This window comes from Lutra lutra, chromosome 1 (assembly GCF_902655055.1).
Source record: "Lutra lutra chromosome 1, mLutLut1.2, whole genome shotgun sequence".
Lineage (NCBI taxonomy): Eukaryota > Metazoa > Chordata > Mammalia > Carnivora > Mustelidae > Lutra > Lutra lutra.
Window position 1 is genome coordinate 60,021,432 of NC_062278.1, and position 15,787 is coordinate 60,037,218.

At 35.8% G+C, this 15,787-nt stretch overlaps 1 protein-coding gene across 6 annotated transcripts in view; it reads right to left on the reverse strand.

Annotated features, from left to right (window-relative positions):
* SLC9C1 (solute carrier family 9 member C1) overlaps positions 1-15,787 on the reverse strand; it is a 96,926-nt gene that overhangs the window by 63,318 nt on the left and 17,821 nt on the right. For all 6 annotated transcript variants that reach the window (XM_047724622.1, XM_047724646.1, XM_047724654.1 and 3 more), the window contains exons 8-11: positions 13,793-13,954; positions 5,976-6,075; positions 1,637-1,780; positions 292-466 (exon numbers count right to left, since the gene is read on the reverse strand). In XM_047724622.1, the coding sequence (XP_047580578.1) occupies positions 292-466; positions 1,637-1,780; positions 5,976-6,075; positions 13,793-13,954 (581 nt within the window). The remainder of the gene's footprint in view (positions 1-291; positions 467-1,636; positions 1,781-5,975; positions 6,076-13,792; positions 13,955-15,787) is intronic.

Here is a 15,787-nt window from a genome sequence, read left to right on the forward strand (position 1 = left end):
GTAAGAGTAGGGACAGGTGTGTTTACCTCTCTTATTTTATAGATTTTATTGCTCTTGTAATGAAAAACATGATTGTAATGTTAAGGAAAGTGTTTAGGGAATCCCTAAGCCAGAATGTTCCCCAGGAAGAGGAAAGTTGCCAGTTGTTTTTCCTCTCCCCAATCTTGCCAGCACAGCTAAACCACTCCCGTCATCCAAGTGGGATTGAGCTACCAATCCACAAAAATGTATTTTAGTACACAGAAACAGTATTTGTAAAATGATCAAATAAAAAAATTCATTTATCTTTACTTGAGATTGTTCCCTCTCAGAGCCAAGAGAAAGGTCAGAGTAGGCAAGCAGAAGAGCCATGTTTATATTAGGCATTCCTTTCATTTCACTCCAGACCATTATGAATGCCCAGCGCCAGCTGAACCCATGACCAAGTCGAGACAAAACAGGGCTCATTATTAGAAAAATCAGAAGTCTAAAACACAAAAGAGATTTTAAAAAGTTATTCTTGCCATAGACATTTTTTTTCATTTCATTCTACTCTATTCCAATCTATTCCCTGTGGAATGGCCAACTCTCAGACAAAGGAACCATCTTTTCACACACCATGGCACTGAAAAAAGGCAGAAGGGCATTTCATTGAGAGAGAGGACAAGAGGATGGCATTATTTTTTTTGCTTCTTTCTATGAAGTCTGTAGTAGGGTAATTCCACATTTCTTGGGGTAGAAAAGAAAAAGTTAGAGATATTTTGTGGATCTATTCTATCCTGGATCTTCCCCACTCCCCCCAAAATAAAAAAAGTCTAATGAATAAGAACTGAAGGGGGAAAATGTCTTCCCTTTCTTTGTTCTTTGTAGATTTTTAACCTTGCTGAATTTATCCAATACTGGCAGATTTCTTTCTAGCTTTTCTTTTAATCACATATCTCCTACATTTCACACTAATTGTATCTGATAATTTGGTAGTAATTTCCATTCAGTTGGCACTAGCCAACTGCTGTCGACTCCTAATTAGTTTTCCTAGATGGAGGCAGAATGCTAGCAACACAAGGGATACAACCTGGAGAGTGTAGTCATGGTGGTTTTTCCTCCTCTATATTACATCCTTTTCACTAACATGGGCAGACTCTTTCCTGCCTTTTACCACTGAAAAGGGGACTACAAAAATTGTTTAAGCAAAAAGGACATTTACAAAGAGGACTTTCTAATGATTTTTAAAAATCCATTTGTAACTATAAATTAATCAGAAGGAAATTATTTGTTGTACAATATTAGGCAAACAAAAGCAACATAAAATTTTTATTTATGATTGATGCTGAACTTTATGAAACCTCATAGGAAAAAATAACACTGGTGACAAAACATACCAAATGTTAACAGCAGTTTCCCCTGGGTAGTAAAATTATGAAAGATTTTTTTTTCTTCTAATTAAAAAAAAATTATAGAGTTCTTGGATTACTTTGACATGCAGTTAGAAGTTGAATGAAAAAGCCCCACTAAAACAGTAATTTGCTAATGATTCTTTGGCAAGTTTAACAGGGAATACTTCATTTTCATTCTAAGGAATGACACATTTTTATTTAAAAAAATATCTTTGGGCTTACTCAGTGTCCTCTAAATAGAAAAATTCAAATGACATTCTTACCTTAAAACAATAAGTGTGAAATAGATATTTAAGGAATAATATATGTCAGAAAATGATATGTATAAATACGTATGTGCAGGAATTAGAAGTCCAATGAAGGTAAACACCATAAGCGAAGCAACAAATGATAGACAATTCCAGAATCTGCATTTTCAGAAAAAAGCTGAATGTAGTTAATTACAGGTAAGTAATCTAACACATTTATCACAGGCTTATTCATGTGAAACATTGTGCTAGGCCTAATCAAGAAAATAAAGATGAATAAGGCATTTACCTATACTTAAAGGGCTTATAATTTAACTGGGAGAAAGGAGCAGTAAGGCAAGTAAACACATAATTCTAAAGCAACTACATGTAAATTAGTGTCTTTCTTTTGGGATTGATTCTGAAAACATGTTTTGGTTCATTCAGGCATCGTGGTTCATGTGGCTTGAAAATCCCGGTTGTGAACTCCTTGTATCATTAGGAAGAGCTAAAATTATCTTTGAAAGGAATACTGAAAACTGCTAATCTGCTTTATATAGTGATAGAATTAAGGCTTACCCTAAAATCTAGTGAGCACTTAGAAGATGTGAATTAATCCTTTATTCAAATGAATGCCCTCTGTATATTTCTCCTTTTGGGATTTGTGAGCGTATGTATGTTTTAAAGTGCCTAAGAGCCCAGGAAAACTCTACATCACTCTGAAGTGCATGTTCTCATCTGCTACAGGCAAAGCAATTTGGTAAAGGACACTCAGTTACCAGTATTTGTCATGTTTTGGTGTTGGGACCATAGGAGGCTATTTTTAAAATTTACTTTTTATTTTCTTCCTATATATTTCCTGCAAATGTCACCATATTATATTAATAACAAAATAAATTGAAAAGATTAAAAGGGTACACAAATACCACTTTCATGAGATGATGGTGGCTTGGTTTAACCATATGCTGAAGGGTTTTCAGTCCCTGAAACCCTTAAAAAGAATGATTGTCCCGTCTCCAGAAAAATGGACTTGCCAAATACCAGATCCAATACTAAAAATAACTCTCTATTGCAGTAATACAAAATTTCACTTCCAGGCAGTATTTAAGAGTCACAAATACCTAGGCCTTATCAGGCAAACACTGTATATAAAACATTCTAGCCTAAGAAATATTAAGTCAAATACTTCAAAATAGTGTTTATGTGACCACACTAAGGCTAATTACTGTAGGCTATGAATCGTCATCCCTTTCTTATATATGCATGGCCGTGCTTTTAATTCTGTTAGCTTCTGGATTTAAATGCTGCATCCAATGTTAACTCAGAGGGAAACACATGAAGATATATTTTATGATGATTCTGTAATTTTTGTGTTTTTTTATCCTTCTTTTGACTTCACCATCAAAAGCAAATCCAATTGTTGCACCATGTGCATAGGCACCAAGAAAATAAAATAAAATGAAATAAAATCCCTCAAAGCATTATACCCCCCTACCCATACAATTAATGAAATCCTTTGTGAACATTAATTGAGTAGGATAATTCAGTCAAGTGAGTGGTGAATATGAACTACTATCATACTTTTCTTTTCATTTAACAAGTGCATAATTGAAAAATTTTCCTAACATTGTGGAAAAAATGCTGCTGAATACCGAATATAACGGTCTCATTAGGTGAGCATAAAATGCAATCAAATCAACTAAGCAACAAATATAGAGCAGCTGTCAAGACCCTTTCATATGTGGTAGAAACTAATGGGAGAAACCTGATGAGGAGGAAACCAGATTCTTTAAGGAACCAGTCTATCAAATTCAAAGTAGGTTTGAACCGAACAACCAAGCTCCAACCCATCTCATGGACTTGTGCATGACCTTGTGCATGGGTGTGTGCACGTGTGTGTTTGTAACAATTCAGGCACATTGAAAAAGTGTTTCTGACTTAAAAAAAAAGAAAAGAACTTCTCTTTTATTTGATGATATGAGTATCCTAATACTGTTGTGTATTTTTACATGTGTAGTGTTTTTGTATCTTTTATGTAGCAAAGGGTCACAACCCTGTCTGTATCTAAGTGTCATAAGGGGAGAATTTTAGAAAAATTTTTTAAAAACCAGATGTCTGATGCAGTCATGATTTTGGTTCAACAGATCCAGACAACTGTATTATGTTTATTGCCTGACATTGGACAGCCACTAGCCTAGAGAAATGACATGACCTTATGGACAGAATGTTGTTGGGGTGTCAACTTGTCAGGAATAAAAGATCCTGCAGCCTGGCAAGGAAGTAGTTTCTATTTTGTGAATTTCTTTCTAGGAAGGTGATGTATAAATGGAAGCATGAAAGAAGTAGGGTATCCTCTCTGCCAGCATACAGGGGAAGCACATTTCAGGAACAGAAACTCAAGGACAGAAGCAACACAAATAGCACATTGGGCACGTCTGAGGAACAGCAGAGTGATCAGCGTGGCTAGGGTGAGTTCAGTGAGGGTGTGAGTGGTGGAAATGAGGGGGACATCGGTCTCTCTTTGTTTGCCATTAAAACAGCTTTGACCTGTAGCCAGAATAGAAGTTATCAGACAGTTTTAAACAAAAGAAATGATCTGGGTAAGGAGGAAGTGAGGCCAGTGAGGATCCGTAAAAGATCATGGGCTTGACTCTGTGTCGTCTCCGCGTGACTGCAGAATTGTTCGAATCGGGGTCCCAGAGGCTGTAAGCCTAAAACACGGGAGATGATGGACTTCTTCTCTGAGAGAGTAGCAAGGACCTGCTGCAGATTACTGTAGGCTTCAGGTGGATTTACCTTTTGTTATCCTAGATTTCTACCATCTTGGAGAGTAGGAGCTGACACATGTCATGTTTTAAGACAGTAAGATTCTTGAAATTGAGATTATGAAGTGGTCATTTAGTGGGTGGCTTAAGCAAGGTGGGAAACATGCCCATAGGAGGAGAGGAAGTCCAGGAGCTGAAAGGTGGAGTAGAAGGATCGACTGTGTGGATACTGATTGACATCACTAGGAATAGTGATAGAGAAATGGTGCTGCAGACAGCCACAGTGAGAGGGGGGCCAACATCTTCATGAAATACAGAGTGTGATTCGGGGCTCTAGACATAACTCAACCAAGAGGGTGGCAGATGGTGTAATCTGATGGCATGAGCTTCAAAACTGGGTTTTTCTAGGGAAGAATGATAAAGAATAACCTAGAAATGACTTTGAGATACAGAGAGATCACCTACCACAACTCTAGGCTCAGTAGTACCAGGGATGTGAGGGAGAAAAACACAACTTTTAAGGAATGCAAGTGAAGTAATGTCTTCACGGGAGACCCAGGTTGCAGGTAGAGCAAAAAGGTGAAAGGAGTCTTTGGAATCATTTCCCAAAGGCAGAGTTGAAACACATAATATTTTTAATTCTTCCTCCAGCAATTAATTGTGGCAAGTAATTCTGCCTAGCTGCTGGTACAATTAGCTTTCATTGTAATTGACACGAAGTGTTAGTAGGTGCTTCAAAATTCTATAAGGTTCTTTACTTTCAAACTAATTCTATTTTCTATATTGTTCTCCAAAACTCTAAAATCACTGATTATGTTCAGAGTCTCTGTTAACATATGTTGCCATTGTGTGATTTAGGTCAAGTTCTCAGCCTATATGTTGGAGCATCACAAAAAGCAGCACCCTTCTTCTACACTGGTGCAAATTCCAATCACCCCTAAACTGGATGCCCTTGAGCAGGGCACAGTTGATACATTTGTACATTTGGCCATATTTTCTTTTATACCATGGCCAATCCTTTTCAGATGCTCTAGCTTAATCTTTTAATTTGCTTTGCAGGCTATCTCTTCATTGTCCTTAAAATATTGGGTTTCTGTTCTAGTAGTAATACCATGCTGAGCCTTGTTGGAGCCTGAGGCAAAAGGAATTAATCAGTAATATTGCTTCCATCTTAATTTAAAAGTTTTGTATTTTCACAAACATGGATTTTTTGCATTAATTCCAATTTTCAAAAAAAATATTGCACTAAAATATTATTTATCTTCATTACTGAGTTTTTTGGCACCTTCTTAAATTTTATGCTGGAATGCCTTACCTTAATCCTGGCCCTGTCTAGTAAATTTTACTAGAAATTACTGAGTAGACTGTCAGACACTTGAGAGAAATAGTAGGAAAACAGAGCTAACATGAGCTCAAGGTAAGGTTACAAATTTTGCCCAAAATTAGAGGATTAGAAAACACAGGCAAATAGAATTTTTAGTAAAGGTTTTTAGTCAGGTAGTTTTGGAGTCCATATCTTACTTTGACTAATGTAGATGTAGATAGAGTTGCTATTACAATATTATAGCTTCTAATGCATGAAACAAAATGAAAATATACCATCTACTCACTCGAGAAGAAGCGCTTCAACTCCTGGTTTAAAACTTGTAGAATTCAAAAAAAGTCCCATAATGGCCAGGGTAAATATTCCAGACATTCCAACTAGCTCACCTATTTTTAAAAGAAATAAATATAAAGTATTAATTTAACATCAACAGTGGCACAAATTTTGTCCAAGATGAAAATATCGGATATCTCGATAGTATAATAACTTTATAGAGAGGCTGACCTACTTGGTTTCAACTGGATTATATTACAGATTGTTACCACCACCTCATCCTCTTCCTTCTCAGATTCCCACCCAACTGTGATGTCACGTCTATACTGAATCTCCTTGCACTGCTTTGGCTTCAGATCACTGCCAACAATATGAAGCTCACAAAATTTCTCATGTGCCCCACTCTGGCTTGAGCACCCTCTACAGGTCTAATTTTTTCAGAGGGGCTCTGGAGGAATGAAATGGAAGTGAGACAGTGAGTTCTTTATGAACGAGCCCACTTCATATGCTTTCTTCTTAGGAGACAACAGGAGATAGAAATGATTTGATTTTGTGGTAGGACTAAGGGAGTCGACCCAGTAGAAACCTCATATGGATATACTTCCCCAGCTTAATATTGTTTTGGCACATTTACTGTGCTGGACTGAAAAGCATAAAAAATGGGAATATTCTTAAAAATAGTGGTATTAGAATTATATTACCCCTTGCTTATGAATGTAGTATATTACCACTATAAAAATTCAAATAATATGGTACAGCATATGGTACAGCATAGCAATTAAAAAAAGAGGATCTATAATTCAACTACCAAGACTTCAAGTACAGACCATCCCCAATTTACAAAGTTTCGACTTGTGACTTTTCAGCTTTACAATAGTGCAAAAGCAGTGTGCATCCAGTAGATACAACACTTCCAATTTTGAGTATTGATCTTTTCTCAGGCTAGCAATTTGTACTAAGAGCCTCTCTCATGATGCTGGGCAGTGGCAGCGAGCCACAGGTTCCAGTCAGCCAGGCCATCATGAGAGTCAACAACTGGTACACTTATAGCCAATCTGCATCCACACAACCATTCAGCTTTTCACTTTCAGTACAGCACTCACTAAATTACATGAGATATCCAACCTTTTCATAAAATAGGCTTTGTGTAACATAATTTGCCCAACTGCGGGCTAATGTAAGTATTCTGAGCATGTTTAAGGTAGACTGGGCTAAGCTATGATGTTTGGTAGGTGAGGTGTACTAAATGCATTTTTTTAAAGATTTTTTAAAAAATTTATTTATTTATTTGACAGAGAGAGATCACAAGTAGGCAGAGAGGCAGGCAGAGAGAGCGGGAGAAGCAGGCTCCCCACTGAGCACATAGCTCAATGTGGGCCTCGATTCCAGTACCCTGAGTTCATGACCTGAGCCAAAGGCAGAGGCTTAACCCACTGAGCACCCAGGCGCCCCTACTAAATGCATTTTTGACTTAATGATCTTTTCAACTTACAGTGGTGTATTGAGATATAACTCCATTGTAAGTCAAGGAAGATAATTATAATTTTAAAGAAAATTTGCATTAGTATCTCTAAAATGGAGAGGACTATTTTTGTTTAGAAGAAATAAGTTAATAAGTTAGTTGAGAACAGAGAATGAGATCCAAAGGGCTTTTTTTTAAAGTTATATTTTATTTATTTATTTATTTAACATATAATGTATTATTTGCCCCAGGAGTACAGGTCTGTGAGTCATCAGACATACGCATTTCATAGCACTCACCACAGCCTTTTCCAATGTCCGTAACCTAACCACCCTATCCCCAACCCCCCACCCCCCAGCAACCCTTAGTTTGTTTCCTGAGATTAAGAGTCTCTTATGGTTTTTCTCTCTCCCTAGTCCCATTATGTTTCGTTTTTTCCCTCCCTTCCCTCCACGACCCTTCTATTCTTCCTCTCAAACTCCTCATAAGAGAGATCATATAATTGTCTTTCTCTGATTGACTTATTTTGCTTTGCATAATACCCTCTAGTTCCATCTACGTTGTTGCAAATAGCAAGATTTTGTTTCTTTTGATAGCTGCATAGTATTCCATTGTATATGTATACCACATCTTCTTTACCCATTCATCTGTTGATGGACATCTAGGTTCTTTCCATAGTTTGGCTACTGTGGACATTACTGCTATAAACATTCGGGTGCACATGTCTCTTTGGATCGCTACATTTGTATCTTTAGGGCAAACACCCAGTAGTGCAATTGCTGGGTCATAGGGTAGCTCTATTTTCAACTTTTTGAGGAACCTCCATACTGTTTTCCAGAGTGGCTGCACCAGCTTGCATTCCCACCAGCAGTGTAGGAGGGTTCCTCTCTCTCCACATCCTTCCCAACATCTGCCATTACCTGACTTATTAATTTTAGCCATTCTGACTGGTGTGAGGTGGTTTCTCACTGTGGTTTTCATTTGTATTTCCTTGATGCTAAGTGATGTGGAGCACTTTTTCATGTATCTGTTGGCCATCTGGATGTCTTCTTGGCAGAAATGTCTGTTCATGTCTTCTACCCATTTCTTGATTGGATTATTTGTTCTTTGAGTGTTGAGTTTGATAAGTTCTTTATAGATTTTGGATACTAGCCCTTTATCTGATATGTCATTTGCAAATATCTTCTCCCATTCTGTCAGTTGTCTTTTGGTTTTGTTGACTGTTTCCTTTGCTGTGCTTTCCTTTGATCTTGATGAAGTCCCAATAGTTCACTTTTGCCTTTGCTTCCCTTGCCTTTGGTGATGTTTCTAGGAAGAAGTTGCTATAGCTGAGGTCAAAGAGGTTGCTGCCTGTTTTCTCCTCAAGGATTTTGATGGATTCCTGTCTCACATTGAGGTCTTTCATCCATTTTGAGCGTATTTTTGTGTGTGGTGTAAGGAAATGGTCCAATTTCATTTTTCTGCATGTGGCTGTCCAATCTTCCCAACACCATGTGTTGAAGAGACTGTCTTTTTTCCACTGGACATTGTTTCCTGCTTTGTCAAAGATTAGTTGACCATAGAGTTGAGGGGCCATTTCCGGGCTCTCTATTTTGTTCCATTGATCCATGTGTCTGTTTTTGTGCCACTACCAAGCTGTCTTGATGATGAAAGCTTTGTAATAGAGCTTGGAGTCTGGAATTGTGATGCCACCGACTTTGGTTTCCTTTTCAATATTCCTCTAAGTATTCAGGGTCTTTTCTGGTTCCATATAAATTTTAGGATTATTTGTTCCATTTCTTTGAAAAAAATAGATGGTATTTTGATAGGGATTGTGTCAAATGTGTACACTGCTTTAGGCAGCATAGACATTTTCACAATATTTGTTCTTCCAGTCCATGAGCATGGAACGTTTTTCCATTTCTTTGTGTCTTTCTCAATTTCTTTCATGAGTACTTTATTTTTTTTTTTAGATTTATTTATTTATTTATTTGACAGAGAGAGATCACAAGTAGACAGAGAGGCAGGCAGAGAGAGAGAGAGAGAGAGAGGGAAGCAGGCTCCCTGCCGAGCAGAGAGCCCGATGCGGGACTCGATCCCAGGACCCTGAGATCATGACCTGAGCCGAAGGCAGCGGCTTAAACCACTGAGCCACCCAGGTGCCCCTCATGAGTATTTTATAGTTTTCTGAGTACTGATTCTTTCCCTCTTTGGTTAGTTTATTCATAGGTATCTTGTAGTTTTGGGAGCAATTATAAATGGGGTAGACTCCTTAATTTCTCTTTCTTCTGTCTTGCTGTTCGTGTATAGAAATGCAACTGATTTCTGTGCATTGATTTTATATCCTGACACTTTACTGAATTCCTGTATGAGTTCTAGCAGTTTTGGAGTGGAGTCTTTTGGGTTTTCCACATAAAGTATCATGGCTTCTATGAAGAGTGAGAGTTTGACTTCTTTTTTGCCATCTTTTATTTCTTTTTATTGTCTGATTGCTGAGGCTAGGACTTCTAGTACTATGTTGAACAGCAGTGGTGATAGTGGACATCTGTGCTGTGTTCCTGACCTTAAGGGAAAAGCTCTGTTATTCTCCATTGAGAATAATATTCGCTGTGGGTTTCTCATAGATGGCTTTGATGATTTTGAGGTATGTACCCTCTATCCCTGCACTGTGAAGAGTTTTGATCAAGAAATGATGCTATACTTTGTTAAATGCTTTTTCTGCATCTATTGAGAATGTCATATGGTTCTTGTTCTTTTTTTTATTAATGTATTGTACCACATTGATTGATTTGTGGATGTTAAATCAAACTTGCAACCCTAGAATAAATCCCACTTTGTCATGGTGAATAATCCTTTTAATGTACTGTTGGATTCTATCGGCTAGTATTTTGGTGAGAATTTTTGCATCTGTGTTCACCAAGGATATTGGTCTGTAATTCTCCTTTTTGAAGGGATCTTTGTCTGGTTTGGGAATCAAGGTAATGGTGGTCTCATAAAATGAGTTTGGGTGTTTTCCTTCCATTTCTATTTTTTGGAACAATTTCAGAAGAATAGGTATTAATTCTTCTTTAAATGTTTGCTAGAATTCCCTGGGAAGCCATCCGGCCCTGGGCTCTTGTTTGTTGGGAGATTTTTGATGACTGTTTCAATCTCCTAACTGGTTATGGGTCTGTTCAGGTTTTCTGTTTCTTCCTGGTTCCATCCAAAGGGCAGCTTTAAGCATTAAAGGATACATGCTAAATTTCTATAATGGACACAGATGTGAGAATTAAGCAGGAAACATGGAAAAGTGAAGAATTAAAGGGAGCTATCAGATCTCATAGATACATGAATTACATAATGTAACTTCCTTTGTGAGGCCCTTTGTCCCCATCTTCAGTAAAATTTACAAAGAACCAAAAACTTCTGTATATTTAAAAAGAAGTAGCAGAAATCATGAGGAACTAAATTCCAGAAATTTTCAGGACTCATGAGGAAATCTTTGGGTGCTCATTGGTATAGAATTGGGAATTTAAGATAATTGGATTAAGATCTTTAAGAGGAGTGGAACACCCAATCAAATACTCATGATGGCATATATATGACATTCATGCACACAAAGTCACATATTAAAAAAAACAACTATAATGAGATTATACATAATAGAGTTCTGTAATGAGCTTCTTTTTTCACTTATTGTTTAGCAGACATTTTTCTAGTTAATAAGCATTACAATTTTTGTTTTAATAATAAAGAATATTAAGGTATGCCAATTTTATCATATTGCCATATTTATCAATTACCAGGCATATTTGGATCAGTTCTTTGTCCCTCCATTTTTTGGCTTACTTTATAGTACTTTGTTACAACAGTTGTATTTTAATTACTGGTGACTTGCTAAAGGTTTAATACCTACCTAATAGAGAAAGTTCTTCACTTTTCTTAAAGTTATCTTGTCTGTTCTCACAATCAGTATTTCCAGATAATATTTTAAATTGTTTAGTAAAATTTAACCCTTCCTTCAATTTCTATCATTGTTTGATTCAGATTGTGATACAGTTTAATTTTATAAAGTTAGTATCCTTATACTACTGAGTCTTCCCTTCCAGAGTTGGAAAATTACAAGTTTTATATTCTTTATTTTAATCCTGCCTAGGAATGGTACCTAAGCCAGAAACTAACACTTTGTTTAGTTAATTTTGAATTATAAAATAGAGGCATTTTGAATCATAAAATAGAGGCATTTTGAATTATAAAGTAGAGGACACAGGCATTTTGAGGAGATCAAGCACTGGACAAGTCATAAGTCATTTATTAGGTAGTAGTGAAACTTGGAAAATATTTATGGTGAGTACCTTGAAGATACTAATAAAATAAACATTAAGCCAGGTCAGAGTGAAAGTCCTTTTACATTAGATTTATATTTACCCTGTACCTCATTTTCATGAAATTCTGTTTCAGAAGTTTTCTTTTAAACATTTTAACTCTAAAACTTTAAAACTATTTTGGGAAGAATAACCCTGAATCTTGGGGCTATATTCACTTACTAAATAATGTTAGAGGAAATATTATTTGCTAGAATATATTTTTTGTAGAAATTTAGGTATCCATAATTAAAGTAGTATGCAATGAATGTATCTGTACTGACCATTCTCTTGTTGTCTATTATTTCATTAACTTGATTATGTAAACTCACTTGATTATAACTGGCTTTAATCTACTGATTAGTTAGGAAGCCTCAAGATTCTATATTCTGCCTTTCCTTCATCAGACACAAAAATAATGAATCTTGTTACTCTAGCATTTCTAAAAAGATTTTCTCTGTCTTAATTTATTCAAATCTCGTATTTCTCATAAGCTTTTTTTTTTTTAAAGATTTTATTTATTTATTTGACAGAGAGAAATCACAAGTAGGCAGAGAGGCAGGCAGAGAGAGAGGAGGAAGCAGGCTCCCCGCTGAGCAGAAAGCCCAATGTGGGGCTTGAACCCAGGACCTGGGATCATGACCTGAGCCGAAGGCAGCATCTTAACCCACTGAGCCACCCAGGCACCCCTCTCATAAGCTTTTATAGTTTTCCGTGTTTAGGCCCAAACTTCTTGTTCAGTTTATTCCTTTATATTTTGTAATATTTTGCCAATGTAAAGAGAATCAAATTTTTATTATATTTTCTAACAAGCTACTGCTGGCTTATAAGGACACTTTTTTGGTATATTTATCTTATATCAAACTATTAAAAAGCCTTTTGGGCTTGGTTTATTAGTTAATGCATTTGGATTTTCTATTTAATAAAAAATGCTGTCATTAATGTAATCATTTTCTCCTTCAAAATTATGTATAAATCCATTCATTTCTCTCCTTCCTTCCTTCCTTCCTTCCTTCCTTCCTTCCTTCCTTCCTTTCTCCCTTTCTTTGTTTCTTTTTGTCTTTCTTTTTCTTTCTATTGCCTTAGCAAAAGCTTCTAGAGAAATCATGGATATGCAACTAGGCAATATTGGCTCCTTCCTATCTGTAAAAGGAAGGACATTGTATAAGTTGGTATAAGTAACTAGCTATTATTTCCTGCACATGCTAACTCCAAGTCATTTACAGGGCTGTCTTGAAGAGCTGGGTTAAATGACATTCTGGGGCTGCATCAGAGAACAATAATAGGGTGAATCATTAATATTTGCCATACTTCCGTGAGGAGGAGAGGGTGACAAATGGATTAACATTAACAGATTTTTCTAATATTTAGTCTTGATCTGTAACTTCTATTTTGATTTCCTTTTTGATCTAAAACTTATCAAGAAAAGTATATTTGATTTCAGGCTACTAGAATGATTAATAAAGACCTTCCTTTTGTAATTAGTAAATGCATTATAGCAAGTATAAGTAATGTAATTATAGTAAATATAGTAGAATAGTAAATACACTAAAGGTAATTGTGAATGCATTGTTATTGAACAGTGTTTTGGATTTTATTAAAATGCTCTTCAAGTCCAGTTCATTTCTATAAATTGTCTTTGGGTATGTGTAAAGGATATGCCTTCTGTTTGAGGAAATAAAACCTTATATTCTGTAAACCAAGCAATTATTTTTTTATTTATATCTTTTTATAGCCATCATTATTTTTTGTCCAACTGCTTATGAAATTATCTGGGAAAGGCATGCTCAAGTATCTCATTGTAATTATGATTTTGTCAAATTCTTTTGGCTTTTATAATGTTATTTGCTTGACATATTTTGAGACATTAATTTCTGTTGTATAGAAACTAATATTTTTATCTCTTTTGATGGGTTATTTTAACAAAAATATTCCTCCTAGATAAGTTGAATTTGTTGTTGTTGTTTTTTTTACAAACTTTGCCTGGTACGCATTTTCCCAAATCTCTGTTTTGCATTTTTCTGTCATTTTAGGTCTCAGACTTACAAATAAAAAAGATGAGGTGCAGAATTGAGACGCTGAGGCTTATGTGATAGACATCATCTCCAAAAACAGTAGATATCCACAGTTGAATCAGTTTTGAACATAGAATTCCAAACAAGAAACTTACTAGAAAATAAGACCAAATTTCAAGCAGGATCTCAAAGACTGTAAGAAAAGGGAGTAAACAGAAAAGAGTTACTAGAAATTACTTGATCTTAAATTTAAGTCATACTCTGGGTCATCTTTTCTTTTTGTCCTTATCTTTAACAATAGCTCATTGCCATTGGTATGTATGCATTTTCTTATTCCTAAATTAAAACAGTTTCCATTCAAATGCTGAAAGCTATAACAAGTTAGCAAAATTCAGTCAGTTTTGTTTAAGAGCTTCTTTCAGTGTCCTTTAAGAAATACACTGGGTGTGGTGCATAAACAATGAATTCTGGAACACTGAAAAGAAATTGAAAAATCAAATGAAAATGAAAAAAAAAAGAACTGTGAGAGAATACATTTCTGTTGTTTTAAGCCATCAAAAAAAAAAAAAAAAAGAAAAAAAAAGAAAGAAAGAAAGAAAAGAAATACACATGTATTTAGTGCCATACTATGCAATAAACTTTGGAGATATGGTTGAATAAGAAGTAGAAAATCCCCAAGCTCTGGGAACTTATACTTTATATCTATCAAGGTACATACAGGAAATACAGAAAAAGGGATGCCTTTTCTGGGTCCCAGTGGAATGAATCTCCTGTATCGTTTTGGCTGGTCAAACCAACTGGTTTCTCTAGGTCACACCTGTTCTAGGCATGGAGATAAGCCATAATGGTAATTTGGGGAGTCTAGTACCATCTGCAACTGAAACAGATCGGAGGTAGACTCTGATTTCAGAAGGAGGTAGGGAACTGGAGTTAGAAGACCCATTTGAAAGTTGCTTTCTTTTTATAAAAAAGAAAAATAGTTTCTAATCAGTAAAACAGTTATTAAATGGAATTACTAGGCCAGAAAAAAGTAAATCTGTTATTTCTTACAATGGTTTTAAACTCCTAACATGCAAGCTGGGAAGGACAGAAATATGAGTACAGTAACTCCTCTTAGTTTTCCCCTTTGTGGAATATGTGCTAACTTCAAAGATGGAGCAACATTATTTAAATAATTACCTGAGTTTTAAAAATAATAATTATTATGAAAATTACTGATTCACTATTATGTCAGTTGCTACAAATGAAATATCAGTAAATCTTATTAAACATCTTTTTTTTTAAAAGGAAATTTTTCTTTCAAATCTATTAAAAATTCAGAGAAATCCCTCATGGCTAGGGAAATAAGTTCACTGTTCTCTTCATCCTTCAGCAGAGTTTTTATTATTGTAGTTGTTACTATTATTATTAAGATAGAATGATTATTTATGGTTTTTACTCCTCTGAAACTTAAACACAAAATTCTGTTCCATTATTTTATCAAAAATTATGAAGCAAGCTCTGTGAAAGCAAGGACTACTGTGTTCATGGTTGAAGCATGAGGCCTAGAATAGGAACTATCAGAGAGTATATATCAATAATTAATTGTTTATTAATGAATGAAGAAATAATTTCCATATCAGTAACCACCCCCCCTTTTATATTGGTTGCTTGCCAGTGAATATCAAGAAAGTTCTCTTGTGGGGCGCCTGGGTGGCTCAGTGGGTTAAAGCCTCTGCCTTCGGCTCAGGTCATGATCCCAGGGTCCTGGGATCAAGCCCCGCATTGGGCTCTCTGCTCTGCAGGGAGCCTGCTTCCTCCTCTCTCTCTGCCTGCCTCTCTGCCTACTTGCAATCTCTGTCTGTCAAATAAATAAATAAAACCTTAAAAAAAAAAAGTTCTCTTGATTAGATTATAGGTATCAACTCTGATAAGGTTCCCTGAAATTCTGTAGTCAATCATTACTATCTTAAATGGAGCCAATAGAATAGTGGATCAAATTTGGAGGCTGGGCATGAATCTGTCCAACCAGCACCCATGACTATAC